General features: G+C 37.3%; 1 protein-coding gene across 2 annotated transcripts in view; it reads right to left on the bottom strand.

Annotated features, from left to right (window-relative positions):
* Nucleotides 1–8664: 8664 nt before the first annotated feature.
* St8sia6 (ST8 alpha-N-acetyl-neuraminide alpha-2,8-sialyltransferase 6) overlaps nt 8665–16687 on the bottom strand; it is a 145560-nt gene continuing 137537 nt past the window's right edge. Inside the window, exons 7-9 of one of the 2 annotated variants that reach the window (XM_059263609.1) lie at nt 14829–14921; nt 12971–13479; nt 8665–10618 (exon numbers count right to left, since the gene is read on the bottom strand). In XM_059263609.1, coding sequence (XP_059119592.1) covers nt 13011–13479; nt 14829–14921 — 562 coding nt within the window. In that variant the 3' untranslated portion in view covers nt 8665–10618; nt 12971–13010. Of the gene's footprint in view, nt 13480–14828; nt 14922–16687 lie in introns of both variants that reach the window. The other variant, XM_059263608.1, reaches the window with a different exon arrangement.

The raw sequence follows: 16687 nt of genomic DNA on the forward strand, positions 1-16687 counted from the left end.
TATTAACATTTAATTAGAAACTGCAGAATTTTAGTAGCCTCTCAAAAAAGAGGAAAGACGGACCAAAAAAGAAAAAGACAGACAGACAGAAAGAAAGAAAAAGGAAAAAAAAGAAAAAAAAATGGAAGGAAGGAAGGAAGGAAGGAAGGAAGGAAGGAAGGAAGGAAGGAAGGAAGAAAGGGAATAGGTATCAGAGGGCTGTTTTCCTAGATGCAGCCCAAATGTTAATAATTATTTTCAACATGAGCAGACAATGAAACTTTGACTTTTCCTTGGTGTCATGCAAGTGAGAGAAACATTTCCTTAACAGGGAAAATAAATACTGGTGCCTCCCCTTGAGCAGCTTGGCATTGGAGTTGTAATTCAGACCAGTACTAGTTTTCACATTGCTGTTTTTCTTTCTTCTTTTCTGGTGCTTATGGGGTTATATAATTACCCCAGCAGCATTAATGTCTAACCTTAATTTTACCAAGCAATATTTTGAGGAGCTGACAAAAGTTAAATATTAAGATTTTTTGAACATCAGGCGCTTTTGCCTTTAAATCATTGAAAACATTTACTTTGTGAAGGTAATCCCTGGAGCACATCTTTTAGCACAAAGAACAAGAAAATAAATAATACTTAAAATTTTCACCTTCCTCAAAGAAACCCACTTTAGATAAGAATACAAAGCACTAGACTGGCCTCTGATATTTATGGAGCCTTTCTCAAAAATGGATACACAAAATCCTTTCCCCCTGGTAGGCAAAACACATCCAAAACTCCCACAATTCCCATGACAAGGGTCATACTCCTATTCTAGTCTCATTTCTGCCACCATGATAAACTACCTTATCAAGAAGCAACTTAGGTGAGAATGGGTTCCTTTTAGCTTCTGTTCCCAGGTTTCACATCCAAAGTCAAGAGCAGATGCTTCCTGCTCAGCCGACTTGTTCTACTCATGTAGTCCAGGGCCCAACCCCATGGGTGGTGCTGCCCACTTTCACGCTGTGATGTGAAGAGAGTCAGTTAAGGCAATTATGACCATCTTCCACAGACATGCCCACAGGTCACCCTGATCTCCACAGCACCTCTCTCCCTTCCTCAGACTCTTTCCCCAGGTGGTTCTATGGTGTGTCAAGGTGACAGTTAAAACTCAGATATGACCAAATATCCTTTTTTATATAATTTGTTTTTATGTGTATGAATGTTTTGCCTGTTTGTTTGTCTGTGGACCATAGGTATGTGTGCCTGGTGCCTGTAGTGGCTAGAACTGCGCATTGGTTCCCCTGGGGCTAGAGTTACAAATGTGGATGCTGGGAATTGAACTCGGGTCTGCGGGAAGAACAACCAGTGATCTTAACCACTGAACCACTGAGCCTCTCCAGGCTCATCACTATCTTCTTGAATCTCAGAGAGAGAGAAATGTTGCATCCCTGGCCAAGAGGGGCTTGTGCATATGTTTTATGTGCTCATTTGCTGAGGTGCATGTGTACATGTGCATGCATATGGAGGCTGGAAAATGACATCAGACATCTTTACCAATCATTTTCCACCTTATTTTTGAGAATGGTCTCCACTTAACCTGGAGTACACAGAGCTGGCTGATTAGTATCCCATAGACATCTGCCTGCTTCCATCTTTCTGGCACTGGGATTATATACATGTGATGCCATGCTGGGTATTATATTTATGTTGGTGCTGAGCCTCTGGGTAAAGATTCTCATGCTTGCATGGCAAGCACTTTACCAGCTTAAGAGGTCTCCAGAGATTTTAAAATCTGAACTTCAAACTTTCTACAAGGTTCTCTGCATAACACAAGGAATCCTGTCTATGAAAACCCAATTTAAAAGAACGTAGATGATCACACACAATGTCATTAAAACTGGACCCCCCCCAAGAATGAACAGGAATGAACTAAGGTGGTCTGGAAAATGCAGGACATGAGATTATCACGTTAGAAATAAATTTTCCACAAGCTGACGGTTTAGTGATACACAATAGAAGAAAAAATTACTAGAGACATTTCTTGCTTAGGACCAACCACTCCCTGAAGACTAGGTTATTATGGTACTCTCAAGATGCAGAGAACTTCATGATTCTTAAAAGAGAAACATGTGAGTACATAATAAAAAGTTGCCAACCCCTAAAGCTATCAGCTTTAGACAACATATTAAAATATATATTTACCTGAAGATCAAAAGCACAGAGAGTCTACTCTCGAGTTTTAATAGCAATTTCTCAGACTTCACTTAGGAGCAAATATTTCATTCCACGTATTTGATGTAAAATTAACCAAGTCATTTTCTTAAAAGAAAGGCAAATAAGAATTAGTCCTATATATTCCATTTTGATTTAGCTCAGAAGAGGAATTCATGACTCAAAGGAATTTGTAGAAGATAGTTTTAAATCAGCATTGCTTCTAAATGAATGTATTTTGTGTCTAGCGACTAACGTTGTGAAAGAAAATCTAAGCATTACAGCGTATTCTCTCATTGGCAGGATGGTATCCTAGTAAATTTCAGGGCGAGAACGGCCATGGAATTTGGAATCAGTGATGCTGGGGTTCAGACTCCAGTTTGAACTCTTTGGAGTAGAGTGACACAAGAAAGTTTTCTTTTAGCCAACATGGTTGAGGCCCACACAGCATCTCTCCCACTGTTCCGTCTCTTCCAGTATAACCCTGTTATCTATGCACAGCTGCCCTCCTTAGACACCTATGTGGCTGGAATAGGTCCAAATGTCAAGTTTATACATAAAATCCTTTCATCGATGACTGATTCAGCTGTGGGCTCACGAACACTTTGAGGCAACTAGAAATAGGAAGGGTTTGCTGGAGTTTGTGAAGAAAGTTAATTCTTTCCATCTCTGACCTGTTCCAGAAGTGGTTCTGTCCGCTTTGGGCATGTCTCAATTTATGATGTAATTCTTGAAGGTATGGCATTTATCCAACAGCTAGACTTAGGTTGAGATCAATACACTGAGCTAAGCTGGGTTGAGATACTCATGGGAAAATGAGGCCAGGACCAGAGGATTAGCTGTTCTGTCTCTGCACATAGATCTGTGGACTAAGAATGCCAAAGAGCTCAGGACACATTAGTGGGGCTTTTGATATTTGTAGCGGAAAGAACTTGAGTCTTTCATGGTTTCTCATCTGTGAAATCAGAAAGCTACCTTGAGATCTTGTGAAAATTCATAGTAACACATGAAAAGCATTATCTAGAGAGCTTGTCATGGCACAAATCTTTAATGCATGATAACAAAGTTTGGATATTGTCTGCCTGCATTCTACAAACTTGCTATTCGTTTTGTTTACAATTAGCCTTGATTTTTGATTATCCATATTTCCATATCAAATGAGATCAGTAGTATTAACCACCAAAGAACACAGTAGTAGGTGAGCTAAAAATGTTAAAGATCTTTGAGGTCAGCAAAAGACAGAGAATATGATAATAGTTCAGTGATATTTTATTGGATCTCTCTCTCTCTTTCTCTTTCTCTCTCTTTCTCTCTCATACACACACACACACACACACACACACACACACACACACACACCCCTACCTTTAAAAGCACCACAGGGTCTTAATTTTCCACACTAAACATTCATTTTTGAAAAAAGAACTCTGGAGTATATAATACATTGGATGCTTCAAAATATAAAATACACATAGTAAAAACATATAAAATTATAAAACATATAAATTATTATATAAAATATATAAAGACATATACAAAATATATAATTGGTCCTAACATGATAATGTCTCAAGCTAGAAAATAAGAATATAAAAACTCTGATAAAGGATATGATGGTAAAATAAAAATCCAATGTGATGATGGCAAAGTTCTAAAATTTTAAACATTGCAGTAATATTTTTCAAATAAATACCACCAATAAATAGCAATAAAACTGAACAGTATAAAATGCTGCCTCAGCTCATAGCCTTTGGGCATCCATTCTGTACTTGAATCTTGGTTCTGATACTTGAATATTATATGATATTAGGTAAATTTCTTAGCCTCAATTTTCTCACTTGTACAGTGGAAATAATATGGACAATTGTGATGACACATGCCACTTGAGAAGTGGAGACAAGAGACCAAGAATTCAAGACTAGTATGAGCTATAAAGCCTGCCTCAAAACAAGCAAAGATATTAGAAGCACAGATTGACCTAAAAATTACCATAAAAAGTGTGTCAGAAAGATGAAAGAAAAAAATAATGCACCACAAAGACTTTAGTTTTAAATAAGATAATACAAGTCGAGTTTTTGTGTAGTTGCCAAGTGGACTGTGGAATGAGCCAGCTGTACCACCTTTGGATGTGTATCATAAGGTCAGCATACCCAGTACTCCCCCTTGCACCAACTGGGAAGAGGTAAGGCCCTGATCCCCAGACTGGACAGTCCAGTCTCTAGCCCATTAGGCCCCAGAGGCACATTCCATGCCCCTCTCCTGGGCAGCAGCACCAATTGGGAAGAAGAGTGACCACAGGAGCCACAGGTCCCATCTGCACCAACTGGAAGCAGAGCGTCCCAGAGCGCCACCTGTATAGAGTAAAGGAAGAGATGGGTAGATGGCAGTGTAAGAACACATTCAACAACATAAAGAGCAATAGGGCACCACTAGGACCTAATGACTCTACAACAGCTAGACCTGAATATCCCAAAGCAGATGATCCAGAAGAAAACAAGCTTAAAAACAACTTTGTGAAGATGACAGAGGCCCTAAAAGAGGAAATGAAAAATTCCCTTAAAGAAATGGAGAAAAAGCTTTGGCAATTTAGCTCAGTGGTAGAGCGCTTGCCTAGCAAGCGCAAGGCCCTGGGTTCGATCCTCAGCTCAAAAAAAAAAAAAAAAAAAAAAGAAAGAAAGAAAGAAAGAAAGAAAGAAAGAAAGAAAGAAATGGAGAAAAACACAAGCAAAAAATTGGAAGAAATCAAGAAATCCCTTAAAGAAAGCCAAGAAATCCCCCCCAAAAAAAATCAAACAGGTGAAGGAAACAGTTCAAGACTTGAAAATGGAAATAGAGGCAATGAAGAAAACACAAACTGAGGGAATTCGGGAAAAGGAAAATCTGAGTAAACAAACAGGAATTACAGAGGCAAGCATAACCAACAGAATGCAGGAGATCAAAGAGAGAATCTCAGGCATTGAGGATACGATAGAGGAAATAGATTCATCAGTCAAATCAAATGTTAAATCCAGCAAATTTTTAACACAAAACATCCAGGAAGTCTGGGACACCATGAAAAGACCAAACCTAAGAATGGCAGGGATAGAAGAAGGAGAAGAATTCCAGCTCAATGGCACAGAAAATATATTCAACAAAATCATAGAAGAAAACTTTCCCAACCTAAAGAAAGACATGCCTATGATGGTACAAGAAGCGTACAGAACACCAAATAGACTGGCCCACAAAAAAAGTTCCCTTGCTACATAATAGGCAAATCACTAAACATACAGAATAAAGAAAGAATGTTAAGAGCAGCAAAGGAAAAAATGTCAAGTAACATATAAAGGCAGACCTATCAGAATTACACCCAACTTCCCAATGGAAACTCTGAAAACCACAAGGTCCTAGACAGACGTTCTGCAGATACTAAGAGACCACAATGCCAGCCTAGATTACTATACCCAACAAAGCTTTTAATCACCATAGAAGGAGAAAACAAGATATTCCATGACAAAACTAGATTTAAATACTACATATCCACAAATCCAGCCCTACAGGAAGTACTAGGAGGTCAGCATAACCTAAGGATGCAGGCTCATCCATGTTCATGGCTTCTCTATTTACAATAGGCAGAAAACAGAATTGGCTTAGATGTCCACTAACAATGAGTGAGTAAAGAAAAGGTGCTACATATACACAATGGAATCTCATGAGACCATGCAGAAAAATTAAAATGGAATTTTGCAAAAAAAAAAAAAATGTGTGGAGCTGTAAATGATTATTTTGAACAAATAAGCCTGATCCAGAAAGGCAAATACCTTGTTTTCTCTCATACAAAGAAGTTAGATTTAAATCTGTATAGGGATGTATATATACATATATTTACATGTATGCATAGACATAGGTCATGAACAGAGAAAGGGAACCATGAGTGGTGAGAAAGAGACCGTAAAGGGTAGCAGAATGCATGCGTCATGAAAACACAGTGGTGGACTGAGGATGGAAGAGAACCAGCCAGACATGGACTTGGGGGAGGAAATAGAAAGGAAACCAAAATGCATCCAATTTGTTTGGGCTGGGGAAGCCGCTCAGTGGAGGAGCATTTGTCTAACATGTGCAAGTCCTGAATTTACCCTCCAGCACTGAAAAGAAATTCTGGAGAAAAGGATCTAAAGAGAAACATAGCATGTGTTTCCCATGTTAAAAACAACTTAAAAAATAAAAGAAAATGAAACTGAAAGAAAAAAATAAACATTGAAGATCCCCTCAGGAATCCGAAGGCTGGTTCTCTGATATGGTCCATTGAGAAAGAAGAAGACACAAGTATTTCCAAGAAGAAAAGGATGGAGGGAATCACAGCAGACAACACAGCATTAGAGGAAAATGGAAGTTATGAACAACTCTGCAAAGCTCAGTTTCGCCACCTACAGTAAGAGGATACATTCTTTTCAGGGCACACATTACGCTCTAGAAAATAACAGGCTGAATTGTCCCATGTCTATTCAAGAAATTGCTTGAGATTAAATCTTCCCTCATGAAAAATTATATCCCAAGTGATTTTGCTGGTAAATTTTACCAAACATACAAATGGCAAAACAATAAACTTACACAAAATCTTTCAGAATAGCAAAACACACACACACACACACACACACACACACACACACACACACACACGGTATATGATTAGTATCCATACTTTCTTATTTGAAAACTTATGACATCATACAACAAATAAAATATTGGCATAAAAACAGATAAATCAATGGAAGTGGATAGAATCCATAAGTAAATAAGTCTAAATATCCCTTTAGTTAAGTTTACTGGATAAGTTGTAGATATGTACACAATATTTTTGATATGTGTAAAATACTAACTTTGAACTTTACCTCATACCTTAAATATACACAAAATGTAATTATCTCAAAATGGCTCACAGACCTAAAATGGAAGATCTAAATCCCCTAAACAAAAACACAGAAGATCTCAGTAACCTTGGATTTGACAAAGAGTTTATTTCAAACAGAAAGTATGAAAACTCAGCAGATTAGAATTAAGTAAATTTTAAAATTTCATCAGTCAACTAGTTGTTAAAGATGTTAGTCATACACTGACCATGTGACCTAATCATTCCCACACTAGATTTTGCCCCATAGAAATAACAATGCACAGTCAGAAAAACCTGGACACGACTGTTGGTGATAACTTTATTAGTAGCATCCACAACTGTTAGACAACAAAATTGTATATAAACAGGTGAGGGTATAAACAGATTATGGTACATTTACATAACAAGATTCCACCTAGAAAATAAAGAAACGAACTACTGATACACAAATAAAAATCAATCTTCATAGTATCATTTTGAGAAGAAGAGCAAGACAGCATATGATTGTACATAACATGATTTCATTTGTACAAAATTCTAAAAAAATGTAAACAGTCTATATTGTAAAAATGTAAGCTAGTCTATAGAAAAGCAGATCTTAGGAACAAGGGTAGAAACATCAAGCAGTAAGAAGAACTGATTACAAAATGGCACAAGGAAACATTGGGGGCGGGAGGGGGGATGGATGTGCCTATTGATAGTGGAGATGGCTTCATGAGTATGCACAGGTCAAAACTTTGCAAGTTGTACACTTTCAATATACTCGGTCGGTTATATGTCAGTTGTAGCTATGGCCTTGGCTTTCCTTTTCCCTCTGTACTTGCATACTTGGGGGAAATGGCTTTATAGTCAGACATGAGAGTTTGGATGCTACCTTTGCTCCTATAATGCAACCTTATGTAAATTACTTACAGTTTTGTGTCTCAGATTCTATTTTTATGTTAGTAAAATACTTTATATGAGAATAAGAATCTATGTGTCCATGGCTGTGTGATGACATGTTTTATCCCTAAACTCACTCCCATTACCCTCTCCTAAGTAGACACATTTCTTGTATTTCACATATGACTTTGATAAATATGCGTTAAAGTATATACTTTTAAGTAATGGAATGGCATTGGTAAAGTTCATTTCTCCTTTATGCTAAAACTTTAAGACCTATCATTATTATATCTCCCTATAGCAAGTTGCTTCTAACAGCTGTATTATTTTTCACATTATGTAACTACCAAGCTTAACTCATTAATTTCCCAAGATGAAAAATTCTTTGTCTAATTGTCTGTCTCAATATTTGTCTCCTGGAAGTTCTCCGGCACATAAAGCCTAAAGTGAGATGGCTGGGCCATAGGGCAGCTATGAGTCATTTGGTAAGTAGAAATAATGCATTTTAATATAATCACATCTGTCATTTGTTAGCTTAGTTACTTAAAATAATTACCCTTGGTCATGTGCAGAAGTGCAACCTTTAACTATGTATTTTTCTTTCTTTTAGCTTTATGCTGTTACTTTGCTATCATCTAATCTATCTGGAGCCTGACTTCTTGTCTCCCATGGTACTGTAGAGGCATACACTTCTTCCCATGTAATGATCTGTGTTCCAAAACTCCCTTTTAAAGAGTTTGGCTGTCCGTTGTGACTGGAGAGATGGTTCAGCAGTTAAGACCATTGGCTGCTCTTCTAGGGAACACTGGTTCAATTCCTAGCACCCACATGGCTGCCCACAGTTGTCTCTACCCCCAGTTTCAGGGGATCGGATACTCTCACACAGACATACATGCAGGCAAAACATCAATGCACATAAAATAAATTTAAATAAATTACTTAAAAAGGAGTTTGACTGTCTCCATTACATAAGCAATGCATCTTTATCATTCACCACTTGAATATTTTTATAGAAAGAATGATCCCAGAAGAGTAATGAGCCAGAGTAATAAAAGTCAAGAGGTGTTTTTATCCAGCCTTCAGAACCACACATAAACAGGAAATATTAAACAATCTGGGTTTTTGGATTATGTATAGAGAAGGACTCTTCCTATGTCTATCAGATATAACAGATCCTTGCAATGTCTTCAATGTTTAATAGCAAAATAACATTTTCATATAATATTATATAAATAAAATATTGTATATGTCACATCAAAACTATACTTCTGCAATAGTTTAAGATCATAGCATACCTCCTATACGCAATTTTTAAAATTTTCCCAAAGTTTCCTGAATTTCCTGAAATGATTCAGAATACTTGATAAGTCATTTAACTAGCAAGATTTTTTGTAAGCAAGGAAAAAGGTATAAGCAAAAGTGGATCTGATTTATGGCAATTCAGTATTCTACACAAAGAAAGTTCTCAGGGAAAAGAATGCCCTTGATTATCTGTTGAAAGTCCATACATTTACTAAGTTTAAATTTACATGTGGTGTGAAATCTTTCATGAAACTCAGGCGCTGTCTTTGTCTTTCTTGAGAGTTAAAAAAAAAAAAAACAACTATACCTTCATCCACAGAGTCCTTCTCACATGCAGCACTATCAATGATGAACTGGAATGTGTATTTCTTATTTTCCTTTGGATTTGGTAACAAATTATTTTGAAATTTTATTGTTCTGTTACATTGTCCAATGATGTTGAACAACAAACAGAAAATAAAATCAAGCAACCTAGTATTTCTCTTAGAACCTTGAAACATGTGGTATCCTAAAATTCCTAACTGAAAGTCTACCATTACCTAGCATTAGTATTCAGACTACCTATCTTTAATGCCTATAGATAGACTGGAATTTAGAAGCAGAATATCAAATTCAACCCACCTACCAGCAGTTAAGCAATGCTCACCACACAGAGACTCCTTGACAGTGTTATCATATTGTTAATCTATAAGTCTACAAGGAGTTGATGGTCATTTTTTGTGTGTGTTGATCTTGGTGGAAGCTTGAGATAGTATTATCCACCATTACGAAATAAAAAGAACTGAGTTTTACAAATTATTTAGCTGATACACAGGAATTACCACAATTTACATGCTGGCATATTTTAGAATGTTTTTTAGCCATTTTGATTTTTGGGAACCAAAGAGCATTATTGGCAGATCATAGGGAACAGAGGGAGAGTATTGAACACCCAGGTAGGAAATACCAAGATGCAAATGAGGCACCCACTCCTGTTAGATGTGGACTATTTTAAAGAGAGTTTGATTAACAGCCAGAAGCCCCAAATTACGGCAAAATCACAACTACAGACCCATGTGGGAAGTAGATTCAAAGTAGGAATGTGTTGGAGACACGCAGGTGGCCTACAATGCATCCAGTGCCCAACACAAAACATGAGATTTTATGAACCGTGTATCAGCTTTGGGAACTGCAAACTATTAGTCATAGTTCTTTATGCCCCATGGCAGTGAATTGCTGCAAGTTTCACACTCTGATCACAGCACCAAAAAAAAGCTACAAACTCCATCCTGTACCTCTGTGGACTAGGCACCAGAAGAGCTGACTACAGCACTCAGGAAATCTCAGGGACTCTTCTGACTACGGCCTGTGTTCATCCAGGTAGAGTTGTGGGAAAACTTCATACACAATCTGGTTTGGCAACACAAACATGAAACAAGAAGTGGATCAATGATTTGCATGTGGAGAACTCTGTGCTTTTCTACACAGAAGTTTCAAGAATTTTTTTTCTACTGAATTTTTGTTGAAACAGAGCTATCACCAGGATCATTAATCTCATGTTACCTTGAGAATTTCTGAAATCCACATGTGTGACACTGAAGAGCTATTTTTTATATATATTTAAAATCTCCTGAGTTAAAATAGCATTTTATATGGGAAAACACTAAGTAAGTTCAGAACTTCCTGACCAGACATAATTTTTGCTAGAACATTTTATAACATCTCTACATTGTTTATTTAATAATTTAAGTCAGTATAGTCTACCACTTTTGTTCATCAATCATGTATTTCTAATACTATCAAAAAGACTTTGTTTCTTCTAGCCATAAAATACTTTGAGAAACATTTTTATTAACTATAAAAAGGACAGTTTTCTGATCTACTTTAAAAAATATTTCTTTGCTAATAGCATGATTGAAACATGACCAATGTTGCTAGGAGATATTTAAAGCTAATTAAATCCATTAGCAGCAGCATAAAAAAGAGCCTCCATTCACCAGAAGAAGAAAGATAATAAATTTGATTTTATGTAACAAAAAGCCTTTTACCTTTTGAAAAATATTTATATATGAACCTTTGATCAATTTAAAAGCTAGTAAGTTTAATTTGCTATAAAAGAACAAAAGGAATGTAAACTTGAAATAACATCACAAATGTCAAATACAAGGGTATATCAGAATGAAGAATTCATGGCACAGTGTTTCCTCAGAAAAAGCATTTGATATACAACAACATGGCTCAGGTAAGAATTAAAAACGAAATTTATAGTTATCTTGGCATGTGAACCTCATCTTCTATACTCCTATTAGATTTCTTGGAAATATCCATGGATAAGCAGGAATGCATGCACATGAATATTTGTCAAATAACTTAATAAATGTGTTATGACTTACATTAAGGGGTGTCACTGGAACATCAGCAAAGAGTGTAAAATGCTCATATTTGTTTACTCAAATTTTACTCTAGACTGATGCTTACAGACGTGATTTCTCATGAAAACATTCGTCTCTCCCTGGAGAAATATGTTCAGTGTTTCCATCCCAAGTCTTCCTCTTGAAGCGACTGGGTCCAAATTACTCCCACTTCACCAGTGTGTGCAAAAGCCATCACCCCCACCCACTGTACCCTCTCCCAGTATGGAGATTGTAGGGCAGCATTCTGCTCTGCCTTCCAGCACATTTGTTTTGATGATCAGAATCAAGGGAACAGCATTCTCTTCCTGTTACATCCCCTCTACCTAGAATCCTCTTAGTTTGCTAAGTAAGACTGGACTATTTTCTAGTCTTAATTCTGGAACCATCTCTTCTCTGGACTAGTTACATTGAAATTGATTCCACTAGAACAGACTTAACTGTTCTTGTCTATGGTCCTTCCAGCACTGTGCTTGTGACAGTCATGATGACAACTGTGGTATCTTATCCATTAATGACATGTACCTGCTTTTCTGCCAGTGGCAACATCTTCATACCCTCCCACAGAGCCTGGTCCCAGGGCTGGACATCAAATAGGTGTTCCACATTTCTAAAAATTGGATGAGTAACTCCACAGACAAGACAATAGTGAGAAGTCGTGAGTATTGTAACTACTTATGTCACTGAGTGGATCCTTTCAGGGGTGATGGTGGGGGGTGGGGGAAAAAAGCAGGAAGTTAGTATAAAATGATATAAAATGATAAAGGCAAAGAAAATGTAGACAAAAGGGGCAAGAAAATGCCCCAAATCCAACCAACACCTCAATGCAGCTAACGTCATAAGAGAACTGAATCAAAGACAGGCACAATGCCAAGTAAAAAAGATTTTTTCTTCCTGAATAATCAACACTTTCTTGTTGAATGATATATTTTTGTATGTACTCTTTTAGGAGAGAGAGAATAATGGGAAGATGTTATTAATAAAGGAAGGGCTGTGAGTAAGAAATCAGTGAGTCCTCGTGATTCTCTTCAGGAAGGGTCTTTGGCTCATTTCATTACCACTTTGGTAAAAGTGGAAATGGCTATTACAAATAGTAACAAGGAAACATTCAGTGAGTCCCTGCCTCAAATCAAATTCTATGCCAGGAGGCTTTTAAAAAATGATCTCATTTTACTTGTCTGAGACTGATATCATGATCTCCATTTCCAGAGAAAGTTGAAGGTTGGAATGAGTGGCGAGTGGAGGCTGCAAAGTTAGTGGGGTGCTTTGGTCTAGCCAAGTTGGGGAGCTTTTTGTAATCCTCCACTCTCTGTGCCTTCTTCCTCTAGTGTCTGGCAAAACCACAACTCACCTATCACATCCAGTGAAAACTATTCTCATATTAAGAAACATCAGGGCATTTCACATTTGCTAAATTGCACTTTGAGGATCCCTTTCATGTGGAGCTGGAGCATCTGGATATATTCTTTGGGCATCTGGTGGAAACCACGTTTAGGTAACTTGTTGTCATAGTAGTGGTGACTGACAGGTGTTTCTTCTACAGTCTTAGAGAAAGGCCAGAACCCATAGAGCTTCACATTTTCACACAATTCCACAGCAACACTTGCGATCATCAAGCCTGAGGACAGGCGGTATGCTGTCACCCCTTTAGTTCTCCAGAAGGTAGCAAGACGTCTCAGGTACATGGGATGGAAGAAGAGAACCTTTTGCCTAACTTTAGACTCTTTGAGAGTTTCGTAGACTTTAAAAGAGATGCCTGTGTTGGCCCTGTAGGAAAAGGCTGGCAGGAGAAGGAAGGCATCTCCATAGTTGGAAATATCCTCCAGAAACCTTGCTTTCTTCTCCTTCAAGTTCTTGTATCTGCCAAATAAAAAAAATCACAATCATCATCATAATAATATAATAATAATAATAATAATAATAATCAAAGCAATAATTTTGGTTGTGTGATGTTGAATATATATCTGGTAAAAAATGCAACCATTTATATCCATTATATTAAAAAGTCAAACCAATGACTTAGAAACATCAATCAAGTGTCAAGTCAATATCAGTACCTGGTCTTCAGTCCTCTTTCTTGATCTACAGAGATTATTAGTAGACGGACATTTATTCTATTATTTTATATTACAACCCAGAGACATTATCTTATGTTGCTTTGGCTTTTTAGTACCTTTAAACTTACTTATAACCAAATACAATGGCCTATATATATTTAAAAGTTATAAGCTATGCATCTATTATACATATTTAATCACCAAATAGCTTTGTTTAGAGAGTCTATGCCTGCCTGAAAATATACATGTATATATTCTGTTATAATTTCCTTCCTGATTTGGCCTATCACCCTCTTATGCTTCACATGACACCTCAGGAAGAACTCTTTCAAGTAAAGTTTTTTAACAATTAGCTTTTGGAAGGCAGCTACACTATTTAGTTTTCACTCAAATTCTAGAACAATTTGAGGAGTCTATTCTATTACTAATTATTAGCACTCTCTCTTTCCCTCTTTCTCTCTTTCTCTATTTGCTTTTGTTTTTAGTTTTTCAAGACAGAGTTTCCCTGTGTACCCCTGGCTGTCCCAGAACTCACTCTGTAGACCAGGCTGGCCTCAAACTCACAGACATCCACCTGCCTCTGCCTCCCAAGCGCTGGGATTAAAGGTGTGTGCTACCACCTCCTAGCTAGCAGTCTCTTTTTAACAGGAAAAAAATGGAACAAAGTATATGTGGAATGTTTATGACCAAATCAACATTCTGCAGCAGTTACATCACAGAAGTCATGGGAAAGTACTCTGAATAACAAACTACAGAAAGTGAAAGCCGGCAGTGCTTCGTCCAGCTAAGAAGCCTTCCTCCCAAACTTTCATGATCAGTTTTGGCCAAAAAGCACCAAGTACCAAGGGGAAAGTGTACATAACATGAACACTTTGAAAGAAAATGGAAGAAACCGTGTCCCCTAGCTTTCAAGTTGAGGCGATAAATTCTCCTTTGATTAGAAACATGTAGCTCGGGACACTAGAAATACAGCTGAGTCATTCTTCGGATGAAGCACAGCCTGGATGAGATGTCAGACACTGCAGATGTATTCTTTCGTGTGTTTCCCCAGAAGCTGGCTCAGCTGTGCGGCATGTCAGCCACAGCAGGGGGAGAACTGTGTGAAGGGACCAGAAAGTGTTCCAAGGAGTTATGCAACTTGTGGGCACTCACTTCAGTGTTATGATGCTGGGATTGACAGTCACAAGATTCGTTTTTCTTCCAACATCTTTACTAGCATTCCCTGTGATTGGGGGGAGGTTGCACCTGGAATAAGGAAGGAAAAATATTTTCAAAATACAACCTATAAAAAGCATATGTACACACACACACACACACACACACACACACAGACACACACATCTGATAATTGTTGTAATTGCAGAGGAAACCAATGCTGTTATGAGAACTTCAGATTCACCTGATGGTCACTGGAAAATATCAAGAAGTACTGGACTATAAGACGATGTTTCAACACTGTACAACATTTCATGTGATTTTAACATTTTCATTGGTATTTTTAAGTATCAAAACCAGATATGACAAATTATTTCTTGCCATGCTTCTGAAGGATTTCAAGGCTTTTTATTGAAATTGTGACTTAGATCAACTATACTGATTGATGGTGATTATATTCTCACAATGATCACTACAGACTGAAAGAATCCGAGGCACTGAAAATACAGTGATAAAGTCTCCCAGAAACAAAGCCTATATAAGAACACTAGTATCTTCTGATAGCTATATGGATAACTGTCACCAAATTAGGTTATTAATGAAGGAAATTTGTAGCAATTTTCATCCTGCTGTCCTAAACCTGGAATACTAATTTTCCATTGGAAAACCATGAATGATACTAATTTTGGTATATTCAAATCACAGAAAAAAGGGAATATACTCTAAATTTCAGTTAGACCATCTTTTTTAAGGAGAGCATAAAAAGGGAGAGCTGAGTGTCTCAAAAAGCGCTGTGTACAGCTGACATCATCTGTAATATGGATGGGGCTGCAGAACTCTACTCCATGCCCTGTGAAACACAGTAATAAATGAAATATGTACTTCTCACTTTGATATAAAATATACATCAGAAAAATGTACTCATTATAGATAGGAGGCCACAGAATAACCTTCACAGTGGCCTCCTGAAACAAGTCACAGACACACATTCTTTTGAAGAATCCAGAGTGGTTTTGCTGTTGTTTGAGATAGGGTCTTACTTTGTACCTCAGGCTGACTAGAGCTCACTCTGCAGCCCGGGTTGGCCTTAAACTCTCAAAGATCCTTCTGCCTCAGTCTCTCAACTGTTGAGATTACATGCATGAGCTCCCATAACAGGCTTAAAAGTGGTTTCTAACACAACTGGAGACTTCATGGGAAACATCAGGATGCACATTGTGTGTGTGCATCCTTTTATATGCATAGGCGTATAATATGTGAAATGTTTATATAAAATGCATACACAGACGTAACAGTATAGATATAGCACACAATATAATATAGTTATGGCCATGTTTGTTCCTTATACACTTAATTTGTAGTTCTCGATGTTTGAAATGAAAACAAATGGGCAACTTATATGTGTGACCAGCAAGCATAGGCAAAGTAAGTACAGACTTAAAAACCTAAATACATTTTAACGACACCAACCATATGTAGCCCTAATTTTGCTTCCAGTTTGAATGGGCAACTTCAGAAAAGAGTGTGTTCAGAAAAATCCCAGCGTCAGCTAAAGTAGAACCTGGAAACCCAGGCCTTGTCTTAAAGTTATCAATCAAATATCTGCTGAGACTTTTTTCCTAGACTTTAAGCCTAAACTGTTCTTTCTATGGCTGCTATAAAGTAAAATTAATGTTTTTGCATAATACTCACCACAGATGTTTGGGGAATTTTAAGTCTATAAAAAGCCAATTACATGAACCATAATTTGCCTTCATTGTGACTCCCCCACCACACACAAACACTGAGAATATGAATAATGGCTAACCCACTCCAATACTGGCCATGTCAACGTGAAACATAAAAATTGTGAAAAT

This window comes from Peromyscus eremicus, chromosome 5, assembly GCF_949786415.1.
Source record: "Peromyscus eremicus chromosome 5, PerEre_H2_v1, whole genome shotgun sequence".
Lineage (NCBI taxonomy): Eukaryota > Metazoa > Chordata > Mammalia > Rodentia > Cricetidae > Peromyscus > Peromyscus eremicus.